Raw genomic sequence first — 19,178 nt, forward strand, 5'->3', positions numbered from 1 at the left:
AAAAAGAAGAAAACAAAAATGAGGAATTAACTTCATATTTGGATCTCACTGTTGTGTTTATTAAAATTGAGGTATGTTTTATGTTCTAGTTTGCTAGCTGCCGGAATGCAACACACCAGAGACGGATTGGCTTTTAATAAAAGGGGATTTATTTTGTTAGTTCTTCAGAGGAAAGGCAGCTAACTTTCCACTGAGGTTCTTTCTTACATGGAAGGCACAGAATGGTCTCTGCTGGTCTTCTCTCCGGCCCCTGGGTTCCAACAACTTTCCCCAGGGTGACTTCTTTTCTGCATCTCCAAAGGCCTGGGCTGAACTGCAAGTGCTGAGATGAGGAATGCTGAGCTGCTAGGCTGTGCTACCTTGTACTCTCTCATTTAAGCACCAGCCAATTAAGTCAGAGGTCACTCATTGCAGCAGACACACCTCCTAGCCGACTGCAGATGTAATTAGCAACAGATGAGGTTCACGTACCATTGGCTTATGTCTGCAGCAACAAGACTAGGTATGCTCACCTGGCCACGTTGGAAACTGAATCTAACTAACACATTTTACAAAAAAAAAAAAAAAGCCTCCATGTTCATGGATCATAAAAATTAATATTAAAATGTCAAAATTACCTGAAGCAGCCTAAAAATTCAGTATCATCCCTATCAAAATTCCAACTGATTTTTTTACAGAAATAGACAAACCAGTCTCAAAATCATGTGATGCTTCAAGAGGCCCTGAATAGCCAAACCAACTTCATAAAATGGCAAATTTGGAGGACTCTCCCTTCCTGATTTAAAATTGTACTGCAAGGCTACAGTAATCAAATCAGTGTGGTACTGCCTTAAAGATAGACAAGTAGACAACAGAACAAAATTGAAAGCCCCAGAATAGACCCACACATCTATGGCCAATTGATTTTCAGTGTGAGTTGTAAGTTTATGCTATGGGAAAAGAATAGTCTTTTCATCAAATTGTACTGGGAAATCTGGATGTTCGCATGCAAAAGAATGTGGTTAGACCTCTACCTTATATCATAGACAAAGATCAACTTAGAATTTATGAAGGACCTCAAAAGCTAAAGCTATAAAACCTTTAAAAGTTAATAGCAGCAAATCTTAAGGACTTGGCTTTCACAATGGATTATTAAATAATGACACCAAAAATACAAGCAGCAAAAGAAAAACAGAATATAAATTTGATTTTATCAAAAGTAAATACTTTTGTGCATAAAAGGAAATTACCAAGAAAGTGAAAAAACAGCCTATAGAATGGGAGAAAATAGTCATAAACTATATATGATTGATAAGAAATGAAATACCCAGAATACATAAAGAACTTTTACAATGCAAAAACAAAAAGACAACCCAGTTTAAAAATGGGCAAAGGACTTGCATAGATATTTCTCCCCAAAGAAGAGATACAGATACCCAATAGTCATATGAAAATATGCTCACTATCATTAGTTATTAGGGAAATGCGCATCAACACCACAATAAGGTACTGCTCTCCACCCACAAGGTTGGCTTTTATTAAAATAAAACTGAAAATACCAAATGTTGGGATGCAGAGAAATTAAATCTCCAGTGCATTGTTGGTGGGAGGAAATGTAAAATGGTACAGCCACTGTGGAAAGCAATATGGCAATTCCTCAAAAACTTATATATAATGACTACCCATTTCACTTCTATATATACAAAGAAAGTGAAAACAGTTTATGTATACCATGTGTACATCTGTATCCATCAACAAATGAAGCAATCAATAAAAGGTGGTCCATACAATGTAATATTATTCAGCCATAGGAAAGAATGAAGTGAGAGAGTGCTGCAACATGGAAGAACTTTGCAAACATTGTGCTCAGTGAAATAGGCAAGAAATATAAGGACAAAAATTGTATGGTATTACTCACAGGAGGCTAGAAATAGCAAATTGCAGAGCTGGAAAGTAGATTACAGTTTACCAGGGGATGAGGAGAGTAGGAAAGGAGGAATTTTTTGTTTGGAAAAATAAAAATAAAAAGGCTTTGGGGGAAAATATTTAAAAAAAATAAATATTGGCATTATGAGCAGTTTAATTAAGGTAATAAATATTTATTGGGTGCCCATTTTATAAATGGTGCTGCCCTTGGCCCTATGGAATATACCAAGAAGGTAGTACGTATTATCTTTGCCTTTGAGGGTATATAACATATTTGGGAAGCTAGTACAAATAAAAGTAATTAATGAGTTAATTGAACAATGACTCAATTATGAGAAGCATCACAAGGCATTATATGATTGTTAGATGGGTTTTATAGGTATTTGGTGCTTCTGGCTTCTAGGGAAGAGAAAGGGTTTGGTGAAGGTGGGAACTGATATGGGTCTTGAAGGATTAGTAGCAATGATTGGGAAGAGACATCCAAGCAGAATAGTCCATGCAGGGAAAGAATCTCATGAAAAAATACACAGAGGTGGAGTGGATCGTGGTGGGGGTTATTTACTATATTCTCTAATCTGGTAAAAAAAGTGAAGAGAAGAATGTTTCTTTCATTCCATATACCTGCCAGATTCATGGCCCCCTTCGTGCCTCTTTGGATTGGGTGGAGCCTGGTCAATAAATTGAATTGAAAGCAGTATCACTCTTGGGCCAGAGCATTTAATTGCTGATGTAAGACTGCAATCTAGTCCCTTCTGATATGGTCATAGGCCATATTTGAGGTGGTGTCTACTGCATGAATATGGGTCCTTGACTGACTGAGCAGAGTCTTTTCGCCAACCTATCAAATAGTAAATATGATAAACATTAATTGATTAAGCCAGTGAGATTTGGGAGTTACTTGTTAACCACAACACAGTGTAGCCTAGTGTGTCCTCACTGATAGACTAGGTGAATAGCAAAGATGGCTAAGGACACCTGATGGAAATGAATAAGGGAAAGGTAGTTTTCAGCTGCATGTTTTAAAGACCTAATATTTTCAAGAACTACTCCAAGTCACTCCCAGATTTCTAAGTAGAAGAGGGCTACAAAAACAACTTAAGTGTCATTAGCAGTAAGAAAAAGAAACAAAAACTATTGTCGCTATTAGACATAGAAAAGCTGTATTCAGAACTTGAAAATGTGTTAACATATTCTTGAATAAAACAAGATGTAGGCAAAAGAGGAATTACAGATTGTAGGATTATCATTGGATAAAATAATTAAATGTTTTTTCAATTAATTACCTATGCCGTCATTTATCAAAATTATCCTTATAATTTTTCTTCCATCCTCTCTCAGCTTATAATGTGATTTATTGGTGACTTGTCTTACATTGTCTAGGTAATATTCTTTCAAGATATATATTACTGTATTTAATATTTTCCATATGCTCAGCTCTTTATTTTTTTTCTTCATAAATACATTTTCAGGTCACATTGAAGTAGTAAAATTGCTTGTAGCACATGGAGCTGAAGTGACATGCAAGGATAAGAAATCTTATACACCTCTTCATGCGGCAGCCTCTAGTGGAATGATCAGCGTAGTCAAATACCTTCTAGATCTTGGAGTTGATGTAAGTATATGGATTGGACAGTACTTTAATAATGGATCATTTTATACTTTTGTTAATATGTAGTTGGCAAAAGTTCATCCAAGTTTAAAAGACAATTTCATATGCTTTTTGCCTTCTAACCAGATATTTATAATCCTTTTACATAATGTCTAGTGTACTGATAACTAAGACATGTAATTAATCAAATTATCATGTTCAGTGCTGAAATAAATTCTAAAGATGATGGTTTGATGGACAGGAGTTTTTCTTCTCCATCATGTTCTAAGCCTTGTAGCTCCATTTCACCTGGGGGGACTAACAGATCAGATGTAACTTGTTTATTTTTCCCAGCTGGCTAGGCTATTGTTAGTCTTTTTGCCTAATTCATCTAAAATTCCCTTTAAATATCTGTAGCAGCTTATATTACAGGACCTTGGCAAAAATTAGGCAGTAAACAAGGGACTTCTTGCCCCTTAAAATACTAGCATACCTCACTGTATGAATCTGTTCAGTTAGGAAGGGATGTTGATTTATTCTGAATATATTTGATTCCTGAAGTGCTAAAAATGCCTCTAGCTTTCACAAGCCATCCTTTAAGCTTACTCTCACTTGTAGTGTATTTACTCTTATTTTACAAACTCAGTTAGCTGGTGCTTTAAAACCCAGATTACAAACAGCAAATTAGGAGGAAGGGTAAGGCTCTGGTAGAGGGAAGCAGTTTAGATAAGCTGCTAAAGAAATGTTTAATGATAACCTCCTTGAACAAAGAATAAATGACAGAACTGTAGGGCTAATAAGCTCTTTAAGTGCCTGTTCCTAAAGTAAGCAAGTAGTTATTGAAAGTGTGGGCATCATAAAAGGAGATGCAAAAATCCAAACACATTGTTATGTGAGATTATGGTAGAATATGATACAGTTTAATTTCAACTGAATAGTTCCTGTAGCTCTGTTTAATCAGAGTAACATAATACCTTAGAAGATCCCTGATCTAAATAAATGAGGCAACCTTATTTCTGCTCACTGTTCAAGACTGTTTTTGGTGCAGTTTTTCAAACTTATTTTAATTACAGTGGCATAACATTTGGAAACTATTAGGGATAGGGTGTTCTTCTAAATATGTGACCAGATTTAGAGTCATTTATAACATAATATGACCTCTGATTGCATGGTCATACTGATTTCTTACTCTACTTTGAATTACTTCTTTCTCTTCTGTTTGTATCACCAATAATCTGGCAAGCAGTCAGTTTGACCTAGCTTCTCTTTTGAGTGGACTTCTTAGAGTATTGAAATTACAGATAATAGAAAGTTGAAAAGATTCTGGGTAGAATATAACCAGCAGTGAAATGTCAGTACGTTGCCATGTCCTCCAAAGTCTGTTACCAGGAATATGAGAGAAGAAAATGTTAAAAATATCAAAACTTTGAAGCATTCTTCTAGAAAGAAAAAACTTTGAGTTGCATGAGTTATTTCTCAATCTTTGGTACATTTCATTGCCTTTGGTAAAATGTTAACAAATAAGGCTTTAAAAATATCTCAAACCTGAGTTTATAGCAGAAATGAACTAACTAAATAGAAAAGGTTGCCATTCATTTTTTGAAAACCTGATCTCTACTTCATTATAACTTTAGCCTTTTGTCATTACAAAATGAAAAAGCTGAAAATATGCATGCTATTTAATATACACCAGAATTTTCAGTTTGTGTTTATTTTTTGTAACTCTTAGATTTATTTCTGTAAGTCCTTAACCTAGAAAGCTGTTTTTAAAATATTGTTTTAGTTTTCATTTTCCTAGGATATCTCTTTTGGAATCATTTAATTTTGTCATGAAATAGACATTGTATATGTGAATTATATTCCATGAATATGCAAAATCCATTTGACTGTAAAATATTTGTTTTAAATCTCATTATTTTAAAGGACCTTTAGCGTTATAAGCTGCATCTGTGTAGTTTATCCCTGTCTCTTTTTCTCACTTTGATAATTTGAATGTAACCATGAGGTTGCTAAAATAGCACACAGCAAGATATTTAACAAGACTACTTTAACATATCCATTCTTTTCTTAAAATAGATGAATGAACCAAATGCCTTTGGAAATACACCTCTTCATGTAGCCTGTTATAATGGACAAGATGTTGTAGTGAATGAACTCATAGACTGTGGTGCTAATGTCAATCAAAAGAATGAAAAAGGATTTACTCCTTTGCACTTTGCTGCTGCTTCAACCCATGGAGCGTTGTGTTTAGAGCTTCTAGTTGGCAATGGGGCTGATGTCAATATGAAGGTATGAGACAAGATTAGAATCCAAACTGAACTGCAGGAGTTCACTGTTTAAAACAATATCAGTAATGAATAACTATTCAGTAATAAAAAGGAAAAAACTACTGATACACAAAAGGACATGGATGAACCTTAAAAATATTATGCAAAAATTAATTTGTAGTTTTAAAAAATTACAGCAGTGGTTGCCTCTGGGAGGAGGGGAAGATGGATTGATTTGGAAAGGGCATGAGGGAACTTTTTGGGATGTTAATGTTTTATATTTTGACAAGGATCTAAATTATATTGATAAGTGTTTGTCACATCTCATAAAATGGTAAATTTAAGATTTGTATGTTTCACTGTATGTAAATTTCCCCTCAGAAGGAAAAAACTGAACAAATGTTGAACTTTATATAATATGTATGTTGTGTTTATTTGTGACATATACCAATGTCTGCAAAATGTATCAAACAATAAGACAGGTGGATGGATGGATAGATATGTGATAAAGCACATATAGTAACATGTCAGTGGTAGAATTTATGTGGTATGTATATTGATGTTCATACTACAATTCATACATCTTTTCTATTTTGAAATTTTTCATGATATTGGAAATATTAAAAGCAAACCTCAGCAGCACGTTGTACATAAGGAGTAGTTAGTTGCTATATCTCATTTGATCACAATCACTTTCATGAATGAACATTTGGATGTTAGATATGTGTGAAATTCTGGAACCAAAATAAATGTTCTTTTACTGTAAATTCTGTGAGAAAACACATTGCAGCCATGACTTTGAGCATTACTACTCATAATACACATCATCATTTTAGCTTTTCCTGGACACTTTCACCGATTGCTTCTATAGTGATTCATCAAGTCACCCTTTGAGTACTTGCCAAATAATATCTTGTGATATGAGGAAAAGAAAACCACAAACAAAATTAAACCATTTACCATTAGTAAAATCATCTAAGCTTTTAATGTAGTCGGTCTTTAAAGAGCTTTAATTACATGAGATTTCAGATCCTTTTGCAGGTATGATGAGCTGCTATCTCTCAGACTGGTAGAGAAAGAAGCTGATTTTCTTTCCTCTTCTAACTTATAGCAAAGCTTTTAATGATACCATTGACCTATTCTGACAGCTGTAGTAGCAGCAAGTCCATCTGTAATGCGTTCATTGCCCTAAATTACCATTTCTCCAAGCTAAGGGACAAAATGTATGCATAATAGATCCAAGGAAGGAAGGACTAGAGCTATTATTTAAAAAATATTGATAATAATTTTAAATTGCTTATTTTAATTTGAAAATTTTCTGCTGTTGTATAATTAAAGCTCAAAAAAATATCTAATCTCTTGCGGGGCATAGAATTTGTTAAATTTCTCTTCAAAGGTCCAGTAATATTTTTCAATGGAGATTAGGCTATTTCAAAAATAAAATTTTGATGTCATGTTAACAACTTTGAAAACCAATTAAACCCAAATTTTGTGGGTTTTGGTATTGAATATTTTTATTGAGGAATCTTCACATGCCTATTGTCCATCCAAAGTATACAATCAGTGGCTTACAGTATCATCACAGTTGTATATTCATCACCATGATCATTTTAGAACATTTGTATCACTCCAGAAAAAGAAATAAAAAGAAAAAATCCATACATCCCATACCTCTTACCCTTCCCCTCACATTGACCATTAGTATTGCAGTCTACCCAGTATTTTTACCCCTTATTCCCCTACCTCCCATTATTTATTTATTTTTGTCCTTATTTTGTTACTCATCTGTCTATATCCTGGATAAAGAGAGCCACCAGACACAAGGTTTTCACAATCACACCAGTCACATTGTAAAAGCTATGTAGTTATATGATTGTCTTCAAGAATCAAGGCTACTGGAATATAGTTCAACAGTTTCAGGTACTTCCCTTTAGCCAGTGCAATACAAAATAAACTGAAACGAGATATCTGTATAATGCATAAGGATAACTTCCAGGATAACCTCTCGACTCTGAAATCACTCAGCCACTGAAACTTTACTTTATCTCATTTCTCTCTTCCCCTTTTTTGTCAAGAGGGCTCTCTCAATCTCATGATGCAAGGTCCCAGCTTATCCCCAAGAATCATGTTCCACATTGCCAGGGAGATTTACACACCTGTGAATTATGTCCCACATAGTGGGATGGGCAGAGAGTTTACCAGCTGAGTTGGCTTAGAGAGATGCATATATCTGAGCAACAAAAGATGTGGAGGTGACTCATAGGCATAATTATAAGTAGACTTAGCTTCTCCTTTGCAGGAATAAGTTTCATAGGGACAAATCCCAAGATCGAGGACTCAGCCTTTCTTTGAATTTTTTTTTTAATTAGAGAAGTTGTAATTTTTAAAAAAATCATGCATGAAATACAGAGTTCCCATATACTACTCTATTATTACACCTTGCATTTGTGTGGCACATTTGTTACAATTCAAGAAAGAACATTTTTATAATTGTACTGTTGCAGCCCATCATTAACAACAGGGTTCATTGCATTGTACAGACCTGTGTGTTTTTTTTTTTTATTCTAGTAACAACCTAAAATTTCCCATTTTAACTATGTTCACATGTATTAGGAGCTCAGCTGTTGAGTTATAATGCTCAGGCTGATTATCTGATTTGAAATTACTTCTTTAATGACATATTTCAGTGAGTGGATTTCATACATGACAAGGGAATTTTTTTAACAAAGTGAATGCTAGACAGATTTGGAAGCAACAGCTTGTGATGTTGGTTTAAACATAGATTTCATAAAGCATTTCTTAATCTTGCCTGCCTGTTTGGCATCCTATTTATATGCAGTTATCCAATTACTTTATTGCTGAGTTCCATTAGAACACAATTCCTGTGCTGTTGATTACTTTTGAGGTCTTTTCCAATTCTGAAATTATATAAAAATTCTTGATAGCTGTTAATTTTCAACCTGCAAGAATATATATTCATCCCTATCAGCTCATTTCCTAAATTTGTCAAACTGGTGTTTATTAACTTGTGACTTAACTAAGGGGCTGAGGTCTTCACACTTGTCCTATATTATAAAAAATTAAATTTGCTACCCCTCATGGTCTCCTTATTAGATCCTCTCTTCCTTTCTTCCTGCTTAATTTTCTCCTCTTAACCAGTTCTCCAGTTTGTTGTTTCTGTCATTGATCAAGATGACTAGGAATTAGAATGTGAATTGACATTTGTAAGCAATCAGTTTCTAAGTTTTAATCGATTGTCCTACAAAGTAGTAGAGGTAGAATGAATGGGGTTTAAAAGGCAGCATAAATCTAGTTTTTATAAACTTGTTTAACATAAACCCTGTGAATTATATTACTTACATGTACATGTTTTTCCACACCATCCTGTTCTTATGAAATAAATTTTCATCAGAAATAAACAAAATACACCAAATTCTTATTTTAAGCTCTAAACGCGAGAAATGTGTGACTTTTTGTTAGTGGTTTTGGTTACCTCTGAACCCAACTCTTAGATTTTTGGTTGGGTCTTTCTACTTTTTCATTTGTTTATAATTCCTGGTTTAAGTCTAAAAATGACTTTTAGTTTATTGGCTGCTAAAACAAAACCTTACAATGGGTTATGTTACACAGTGGGAATTTAATGCCCGATGGTTTTGAGGCTAAGAGATGTTCAAACTCAGGTTATTAGCAAGCAATGCTTTCTCCCCCAAGACTGTGGTGTTCTGGGGCTGGCTGCTGGCAATCCTTGGGTCATTGGCTTTTCCATCACATGACAGTGCATGTGGCAGCATCTTCTTTTTGTTCTGGGTTCTATTGACTTCCAACTTCTAGTTGCTTCCTTTGGCAGCTTCCTCTGCTTATAAGATGTCTGCCAATTGGATTAAGATCTGCCCTTCTTCAGTTTGGGACATACCTTAACGAATAACATCTTCAAAGGTCCTATTCACAGTTGGGTTGGTAGGGGGCCTGGTTTAATCCCCAAGAATAACTTCAGGTAACTTTATAAAAGCTCTCATTTTCCCCCCGATTCAGCAATTCAGAAAGAAAATTAATGTATCTCTCTTTTCCTCCCAACATATCTTGAGGTCATCTCAATTGGTAATCTGAATCTCTTTTTCTTTTGTACCTTTAGAATATTTTTTTATATTCAGTATATAGAAAATTAAAATGTGGACCCAGTGCCACCAGTAGGCATATAGTAAAGGACTCATCTCTTGCTTGCTGTGGGAGTTAGGCAAGTTACTTAGCCCCAAGGACCTAAATTTTCTCATCACAAAACAGGGTTTATGGTGCCTATTTCATAGGGTTGTTGTGAGGATTAAGTGACTAATATGCGTGAAATGTTTTAAAACTACCTAGACTATAGTGCTTACTATATGTAAGTGTTAACTAATTATGTCTTTTAAATCTCATCACTTTATAAACTCAAAATTTTACTACAGGTTATTTTTTTCAATCTTTAAAAAATATCTGTAGATGAAGATTAACATTTAAAATCAAGATGTGTTATATCAGGCATTTTGAGAAAATGCTAGAAACTGGAATTCCTTCATTAAAATATTTTTGTGCTGTTTTTTTTTGTTGTTGTTATAATTGAAAGAATGACATCTGGCACATAGGTAAAAAACACCGAATAGAGATAATTGTTTATATTGTAATAAGCACTCATGTGTTGTATGGATGTTTTACAAACATTATTGTATTTACTCTGTACAATAGACCTACAAGGTTTAGGTGGTGTGAAACCCATTTCCAAATGAAGAAGTAAAAGCTCAGAGACTAGGCAACTGATCCGAAATCTTGTCTTGTGATAAATGGCAGAACTGAGATTCATACTGTCGTTATTTTGACTCCAGCACCTGCCCTTTTTTTCTGCTGTACACACACTGCCTCCAAAGATGGAAAATTCTTGGATTGCTTGCCAATTGAATAGGTTGCTTGCTTGAAAACAAAAAAGAATCATAGAAATTAATGGGATGAAATACCTACATATTTTATATGATGTTGCTAAACATATCATAATGACACACGGAGCAGGGAGTACTTCTTAAAGAGATTGGCACCGTGCAGAATTAATATTAGTGTGAATTTAGGACATTTGTAATGTTTCAATTTTGAATATATACCCTGGAGACATAGTGAATATTTCTGAGGGATTAGGAATTGCAAAACATTTTCTTACTATTTGTGTTGGTCACATATGAGTTTTGATTTCACCAGAAAGATTTTAGGGAAGAAGACAAAATATCACATAACTCAGGGATTGTTTTTCTTCACAGTTTGGAACTCCTTTAGAATTTCAGAATTTCTGCATGATACACGTACATTCTAGCAGTCTATCTGATTTGTTATTTTAAGTAATATGAGAAAATAGCTATGAATATTTCATGCAAATATAAAGAAAGTAACATAATTTTTTATCAATTGTAGTGGCTGAAGTTAATCCAAATATTCACTTTTCCTTAGTTAAAGAGGGTTCAGAATGTCTTAGAATGAAAGCGTTGTAGCAGTGTGAGATTTTGAATCTGAAACTAGGAAGAACATTCTGGCTATACCACTTTTGGTTATATAACCTTGGTTGAATCACTTAATATGCTTCAGTTTCCCTGTCTGTGAAATAGGATTGATTTTTTTGGGGGGTCGGGGGTTTTGTGTGTGTGCCTGGTCTGAGAATCGAATCAAGATCTCCTGCATGGCAGGCAAGAATTCTACCACTACCCAGGATTGATATTAAGGTTGTACTTCATATATACTACATAGAGCTTTTTACAAACTGAAGACATTGAGGTTTTGTATATTTGTGCTTCATGACAGACATCCTAAAAAAAAATAGTTTGTTATTCTGAACAGTTGCCTTGCCTCCTTTGGTTTCAGTTAAACTTATGCTTAATTTAAAGATGAAGGGAATATTCAAAATAAAACTGAAGATTATGTATTTGCATATAATAGATTGATTTTAAATTTCTTCAATTGTTTCAGAGCAAAGATGGGAAAACCCCACTGCACATGACTGCCCTCCACGGTAGATTCTCCAGATCACAAACCATTATCCAGAGTGGTAAAAAGTATTTCTGTTTGATTTTGTCCTTAAATATTATAAAAACATTCAAAAAATAAATGGTATAGAAAAACTATCATAGCAGTCTCCACTTTTTAACATTAGATTTCAGATCTCTTGAAAAGCAAGATCTCTTGATAATAAAGAATATTACAAAATGCTATATATATATATGTCTTTCAGAACTTTGTTGCCCTTTTTTTTTTTCCCATTTGTTTTGGCTTTGTTTTCCCTGAATCATCAATATTATTTCTCTAGTTGTTAGTGATGACTTTTTTAAATGTTCTAAACAGGAAACTCTGTCTTTCCACTGCAATTTGTGTTATATGCATTAACAGACTTCTGTTGCATTTATTTTTTCGTCTTTTATATTTTTTGAACAAATTTCAAGATTTTTATTTTCTGAACTGTATTCTTTTTCATTTTAAATAGTACCAGACATTATTTTAAATTAGTATTTCCCAGGCCATGTGCCAAGGAACTGTTTTTTAGTCCTCATGATAATAGATATTACGGTTTTGCAGGGAGAAAGCAAGAGTAGCTTTATCATCAGGCAATTTGGAAAGCGCTGCATGTAGTCTTTTGGATGATGCTCTGAAAAGTTTTACAGTAGAGAAGTTGGTTTAATTTTGCTTTAATACAATGATTTCCAAACTTAATGGTCCTTAGAGCCCTTTTTCATTTGAAAATCCATTAAAATCTTATGATGCTCAGTTCACAAAATTACTTTAAGTATGAAATCTGTAACCCCAATGTCTGGCCCAAAAAATATGTCAAATTTGAAATGTAATTAGAATTGCTATATCCATTAGTTTGTACTTCAACAGCATTTTTTTTTTTAATTTTCCATGTAATAGGTTTGGCTTTATCTTTAGTACATTGTCTGACAAGATGTCCTTTATTGGCAGGAGCTATAATCGACTGTGAGGATAAGAATGGAAACACCCCTTTGCACATAGCAGCACGGTATGGCCACGAGCTACTAATCAACACTCTTATAACAAGTGGTGCTGACACTGCAAAGTAAGTAGTACTTGACCAAGGAGTTGATAGCTGTGATGGGGATCACAGAAGGAAATGAATTGCAGTTTTCTAGATACTTCAAATGGACCTGTGGATTTTTTTCTAGATATTTCAAATGGAAATTTGGATTTTGTCCCAATATTATACTAATTGCTTGAACTTTTTCCTCTTCTCTTTGTGTTGACAATGTGATAAGACTTATAATCTTAAGTACAATTTTATTTGGTAAATGGGTGGAAAGTATTTTTATATTTTTTACCCCAGTTCTTTCCTTGTGGATGTGGTTCACAGTAGTAGGGGAGGATGGTGGTGGTGTGGATTTTGTCCCCTGGGCAAGTGTCTGGAGACATTTTCATTTGTATCGGTTGGGGGAGGAAGGTGTTACCATCATCTAGTGCGAGAACCCAGAGATGCTGCTGAACGTGCCACAGTGCACAGGACAGTCTCCCACCACAAAACTCAAAATAATAGCGCTAAGGTTGAAACCCACCCCCCACTCCCCACCCACATACATGAGAACTGCTGGTTAATAGTTATGCTCACCTTCAACGTTACTAAATATTGCCAAGTAGCTCTCCAGAGATTAAGATTTGTGCTCATCTAGTTATCTTTCACTTAAGTAGTTTCTGTGTAGTTTTTTAAATGGTTGTATTTTTCTTGTGCTGTAATCAGTGTACTGTCCCATTTACTTCAGGCGTGGCATACATGGAATGTTCCCCCTCCATTTGGCAGCCTTAAGTGGCTTTTCAGATTGCTGTAGAAAGCTTCTTTCTTCAGGTAAGTAGAACTTTGACAACCTGATTCTCCCTTCTTTTTCTCCCCAATGACCCAAAGTTTTAAGAGTGTTTTCTTTATCCTGCTTTTCTAATTACCATGTAAAGTCCCTTACGCATAGTTGGTTTAAGACAAAAAAACAGGATTGGCTTTTTAAAATATTACTACAAAACTATGACTCTTATTAAATCCATGGAATTTCTGATTATATAATAAACCTAGTTGTTTTTAAATGATATTCTTTTTCTCAGAATGTTAAAGTTGAACAGATTTTGTATTTTAACACATGTTTGCCAAAAGAATTATGGTACTATTTCAGTGAAATGGAGTTGTCCAACTATAGAGTTGGATGGATACTTCCTCTGGAATTTTGTTAATGGTATTTTTTAAGTGAATTAATTCTGTTTTGATTTTTTGTATAAGTTTGTGTGTACATTCACAAGTATTCACAAAGCCATTATATCCAGAGGGAATAATAAAATTTCAGAGTTGGTAATAAATTACATAGCAAAGTGTGGCTTTTAAAAAAAGAGCTTTATTGAGATAACATTTAGATACACCATACAATTAACTCATTTAAAATGTACAGTTTGCTTTTTAGTAAATTCACAGCAGTGCATAACCATCAACTTTAGAGCATTTTCATTCCCCATAAAAGATATCCTATTAGCAGTTAGTCCTCATTATTCTCCTCCCTTAGCCCTAAGGAACTACTATTCTACTTTTTTTCTCTATAAATTTGCCTGTTGTAGACATTTCATATCAATGGAATCACCCAAGATGTGGTCTTTTGTGACTGACTTCTTTTCACTTCTTTCACATCCATGTTGTGGCATGTTCCACTGCATCATTTCTTTTTATTGCCAAATACTATTCCATTACATCCTATGGCTTTTTAAAACAAGCGCTCACTCTACCCCCTGTCCTAAAGCAACCAATCCTTTAATGGTAAATTCTTTGAAATATTGTGCATTTTAATTGTCTGCTTTCTCCTCAATACTTGTGTACCTGTTCAGAATTCATAGTTTTCTTTGGTATGGGAGGAGGTAATTCTTGACATTTCTTGACATAATATTTTAACATGCATTAATTGAAGACATACTCATTCTTGTAGGATTCGATATAGATACCCCAGACGATTTTGGCAGGACCTGTCTACATGCAGCAGCAGCTGGAGGGTATGTTGTTTATATTTTTATTTCCTTAAGAAAGAGATAACTTGTCATGGCAGCTTTTCTCTTATCTTTGTTCTTCTTTATTGGTTTTTGGCTAGCACAAAATAAACAAAACACTACAGGATTGATCTGGGAGAAAAATATCTAGGGTGGCAGAAACTGCTGTTTTCATCTTCTACCTTGGTCATAGTTTGTTACAAAAGAAAGTGTTGCTTTCTATAAGAGAAAATGATTCCTGGATAAATTAAAAACTCATAAGTGATATGCCCTCAAATTAGAAAATAAAAACATTGACAATGTTCTAAATAATACTAGTATTCTTTAGTATTAGACAAATAGGTAGTTTGTTTTTTTTTAGTCATCATATTTTGGGAGGATGCAATGTGATGAGCTGATTATGTCTTGCTTCTACTTCAGGACTAATAAATAAGAAAAATTGAGATTAGAAGATTTGGGACTAAGTTAATGGGAAACTAGGTAGTTTGTATGAGTCAACGACAGACTCTTGGTCTCTAAAAGTCTGCTGATAATTTAATGCTTCAGACAATTTAAAACCTAAATCTGTGATAAGCTATTTGATTTCATGACGACTTAACAAAAGGACATTTTGGAAGAACTTTATTCCTGGTAATAATTACTTAAAAAAATCATTGTGATTTCGGAGGACAAATGTGCTGAACCACAAACACCGCCAGGCCAGTCTTAATTGTAGAGAGGCATTCAGAACATCTCACTGACTTTCCCTGTTCTTCCAAGCTCAGCAAAGAATATTCTAGTTAAAATCTTGCTATCATTTAACTTGTTACACAAAGACGGATGACAGATAACATTGAGTGTCTGATTGCTTGACTATTATAATTTTTATTGTAACTTAGTTGACATTGAGGTTTATAAATATTAAATTACAGAAATACCCACCATGCGTAATGTATTCTCCTACAATTTTAAGTAAGCATGCCTTTCTGTGTAAGACAGTTATGGTATAGAAGGAGATTTAAAAAAAAAAAAAAAAACTGATCTGGAGCATTTTCTGTGTTGTCAGGATCCTGTCCCTACTACCACCCTCCCTCCACACTCCCATTTTAATTTAGTATTAAAAATAATAGAGGGAGGAGGGCTGGGGGCACAAATGAAACCAGAAGGAAAAGATAGAGAATAAAGACTGAGATGGTATAATGTAGGTGTTCTTAGACTGTACAATGATAGTGACTAAATGTACAAATTAAAAAATGTTTTTACATGAGGAAGAATAAAGGAATGTCAATATTGAAAAAAAAACCACTTAAATGTAAGCTAATTATAAGCATGCTGTATGAAGTTTGTTTTAAAGTTTTCTAAAAATTCTTCAGGATTCGTTTAATAGACGTAAATAGTGACAACATGATTAATTTGTTTTTTCCTATCAATGTGCCCATATATATATGTATACATTTTTAACTTTAGAAAGGATGAATTTTAATGGTTTGGCTTTTCATAGTGTAGAGCATGCAGTTTTATTCACCTTAACCCTCATTTGGAAACATGTTTTTGTACTGATGAAACCTATGAATGTCATTATAAACCCCTGAGAATTAAGGCTTCTATCTATACTTTTTCTGAATAGGAATTTGGAGTGCCTAAACCTTCTGCTGAATACTGGTGCAGACTTCAACAAAAAGGACAAATTTGGGAGGTAGGGTGTGATCCAGTTCCTTTATAGAGTTTAATTAATTTTACTTACTGAATGACTTGCTTGACATTCTGTTTTCTGAGAATTAACTGAACAATTGGGTATCTTTTGCATTGTGATCATGTCTTATTGAGAGGCCCAACTGAAGTTTATAACTTAGAAATTTTTATTCTTACCCAGAGACTGTTCTTCAAACTGGGTCCATGCCATAGCCCCAGACAGCCAACCACAGCCTCAGTCTAATAAATACCTCTACACCTCTTGATATCATTCCTCCCATTCCCATAATTATGAACATATAGGTGTAAAACTCCATGATACCGATGCTTTTTAATCCTCCTACACCGAGGATTCAGTAGTTTAGTTCTGCTTTTCTCAAGTCATTGCTTTATTAGAGACCTACTGCCCATAACTGGTTACAGAATGCTACAAAGGGGGAAAAATAAATGCAAATGTGTGTGTATAATTTTTCTTTCTTCTTGACTACCCCCCAACACCCCCTCCACACACACATGCACATACATGCATCCACATATACTACTAAGTATAATCTGCAGGAATGAGAGCAGGTAGTCCTGAAGTGACAGAGTCCCTTTCTAGTCCCTCAACCCATGCTCTCTTACTGTTCAGCTCCAGGCTTCTTTGTTATTATTACCAAATAATAGCAGTACTTAAGTTACTTAGAATAGGAATTGACCCAAAGACTTGGGAGCAGTCTGAATTGGTTTGAAAGATGGAGGTGGCAATGTAAGCACAATTGTCTCTGTCACAGTTTGAGAATTGTGTGTGTCAACAAAAGATGACAGGAAGGGGTGCATGTCAGTGCAGGTAATTGGGCCAGTGTAGAAGTATTTAGAATTATGGATGGTAGAAAATTAAATAAATATATAATAGACTACTATTTGTCCCCAAAATTACTTTGAAAAACACACTGCTGCCACGAACCTACCAATGGAAGAAACTAATGACCCGCAAAATAAAAAATCCCTTTGTTAACAGAGAGCCTTATTGTAGACTGAATTATAGTTAATATAAGCACAATTATAAAAATTTTCTTTCATGAATTATAGCAAGTGTACCACACTAATACAGTGTGTTAATAATAGGATGATATATGGGAACTGTGTATTTCACATATTTTATGCATGATTTTTTACAAACTTACATCTCTGAAAACAAGAAATTTAAAAAAAAAAAAAGCAAGTCACCTTGCTGCATTTACCATTGCAGCTGTCCCCTCACCACAATCTTTTACATATCCCCATCTTTTCCTCCCCCAGACGCTGTTTTCCATTCATACTGAACAACTTTTTCTCTTGTAACCTGTGTTAGTCATGCTGGATGCTGTAGCAAACCTCAAAATTAGCAGATTAACACAATATTTTTTTTTTTCAAATTCCAAAAATATAATAATAATCACTTTGCCTTTAGAATGTTATTTTTTTATAGTTGATATGCTTTTTATACTTATACTCTAATCTAGTTTATATTGATTAATTTGTGTACCTCAGGCATATACTATATTACCAATAGCAGAGGAGAGGGCTTCTAACACATGTTCTGAATTTAGAGGCTTCTGAAAGTAATTCAGGGTTTACTGCACTTTTTAAAATTTCTTTATAAATGTCTCTATAATATTATCGAATGAGACAAAATAATATTTTACTGTCACTCCACTATGTAAATATTTCAGAAGAAATTTTTCCAGGAAGAATCTGAGCTAAAATTTCCTATTACTTTTCTGTTTCTTTTCCTCTTCTTCATGAAAAGTCAATGAATTGTCATAGTTTTGTACTCAAAAGACAGGGACTCCAAAATTTAGCAATGTTTTATTTTCCTTCAGTAATCAGTAAGAAATAGGCTATGCTAGCTCTTCTAAATAGTGAAGTCTTCAAAACCATGCATTAATGTTGAAAAATGTTATTGCTGTTCAGTTCTACCATGCAGTTGATATAACTGAACATTCTTTTTACTGTTTCTATTTTTCTTTGATGCTTTCTTCTTTTGAGGCATGCACAGAAACTACTATCTGGAATATAGCAGTGGAACATTTTCATTAGCTGTTCATGAGTTAGGAAAGGCTTTGTTAAAATGAAAGTTTCAAGTTTCTAAGCAGAATATGAAGGGTATATGCACTTCACTCCAGGGACTGAGATTGCTACTGTCTAGAGACCATGAACTAACTATGCTTCCATCTCATTTTCTATCCTAAGGGGTCTCTACTACCTTAATCTCTACTTCTAGCTTTCTCTCCAGCTCCCAAAAAGAAAGACTCAAAATATGATAGAAGTCAATCCAAGGCTCAGTATAAGTATGATATTTTTAACTAAATGTTGTAAGAGTAAAATGTTCTCTTGTTTACTCATGTATATTCTTGACTTTTATTTTTCTTATATTAACCTGGACACAAAAGATCTCCACTACACTATGCTGCTGCCAATTGCAATTACCAGTGCCTCTTTGCTCTTGTGGGATCAGGAGCTAGTGTGAATGACCTTGATGAAAGAGGCTGCACACCCCTGCACTATGCAGCTACATCAGACACAGATGGCAAGTAAGGATCACATGGTGATAATGAAAGATTACTATTTCTATAAACTGTTATCTTCCATATGACTGGCTGTTTTTATTTCAAATTTACATCTTTTTAGTATTTTTTTTATTATTGATTATCTTTCCCTGTGTCTCTTGTGTGGGAAATCCATTGGTTTCATAATTA

General features: G+C 34.1%; 1 protein-coding gene across 18 annotated transcripts in view; it reads left to right on the forward strand.

The window, feature by feature from the left end:
• Positions 1 to 19,178, forward strand: part of ANKRD28 (ankyrin repeat domain 28) — a 263,653-nt gene that overhangs the window by 205,553 nt on the left and 38,922 nt on the right. For all 18 annotated transcript variants that reach the window (XM_077130054.1, XM_077130056.1, XM_077130060.1 and 15 more), the window contains 8 exons: positions 3,375 to 3,517; positions 5,570 to 5,782; positions 11,740 to 11,818; positions 12,727 to 12,841; positions 13,536 to 13,618; positions 14,730 to 14,793; positions 16,394 to 16,462; positions 18,873 to 19,013. In XM_077130054.1, the coding sequence (XP_076986169.1) occupies positions 3,375 to 3,517; positions 5,570 to 5,782; positions 11,740 to 11,818; positions 12,727 to 12,841; positions 13,536 to 13,618; positions 14,730 to 14,793; positions 16,394 to 16,462; positions 18,873 to 19,013 (907 nt within the window). The remainder of the gene's footprint in view (positions 1 to 3,374; positions 3,518 to 5,569; positions 5,783 to 11,739; positions 11,819 to 12,726; positions 12,842 to 13,535; positions 13,619 to 14,729; positions 14,794 to 16,393; positions 16,463 to 18,872; positions 19,014 to 19,178) is intronic.

This window comes from Tamandua tetradactyla, chromosome 15 (assembly GCF_023851605.1).
Source record: "Tamandua tetradactyla isolate mTamTet1 chromosome 15, mTamTet1.pri, whole genome shotgun sequence".
In the NCBI taxonomy this organism is placed as follows: Eukaryota; Metazoa; Chordata; class Mammalia; order Pilosa; family Myrmecophagidae; genus Tamandua; species Tamandua tetradactyla.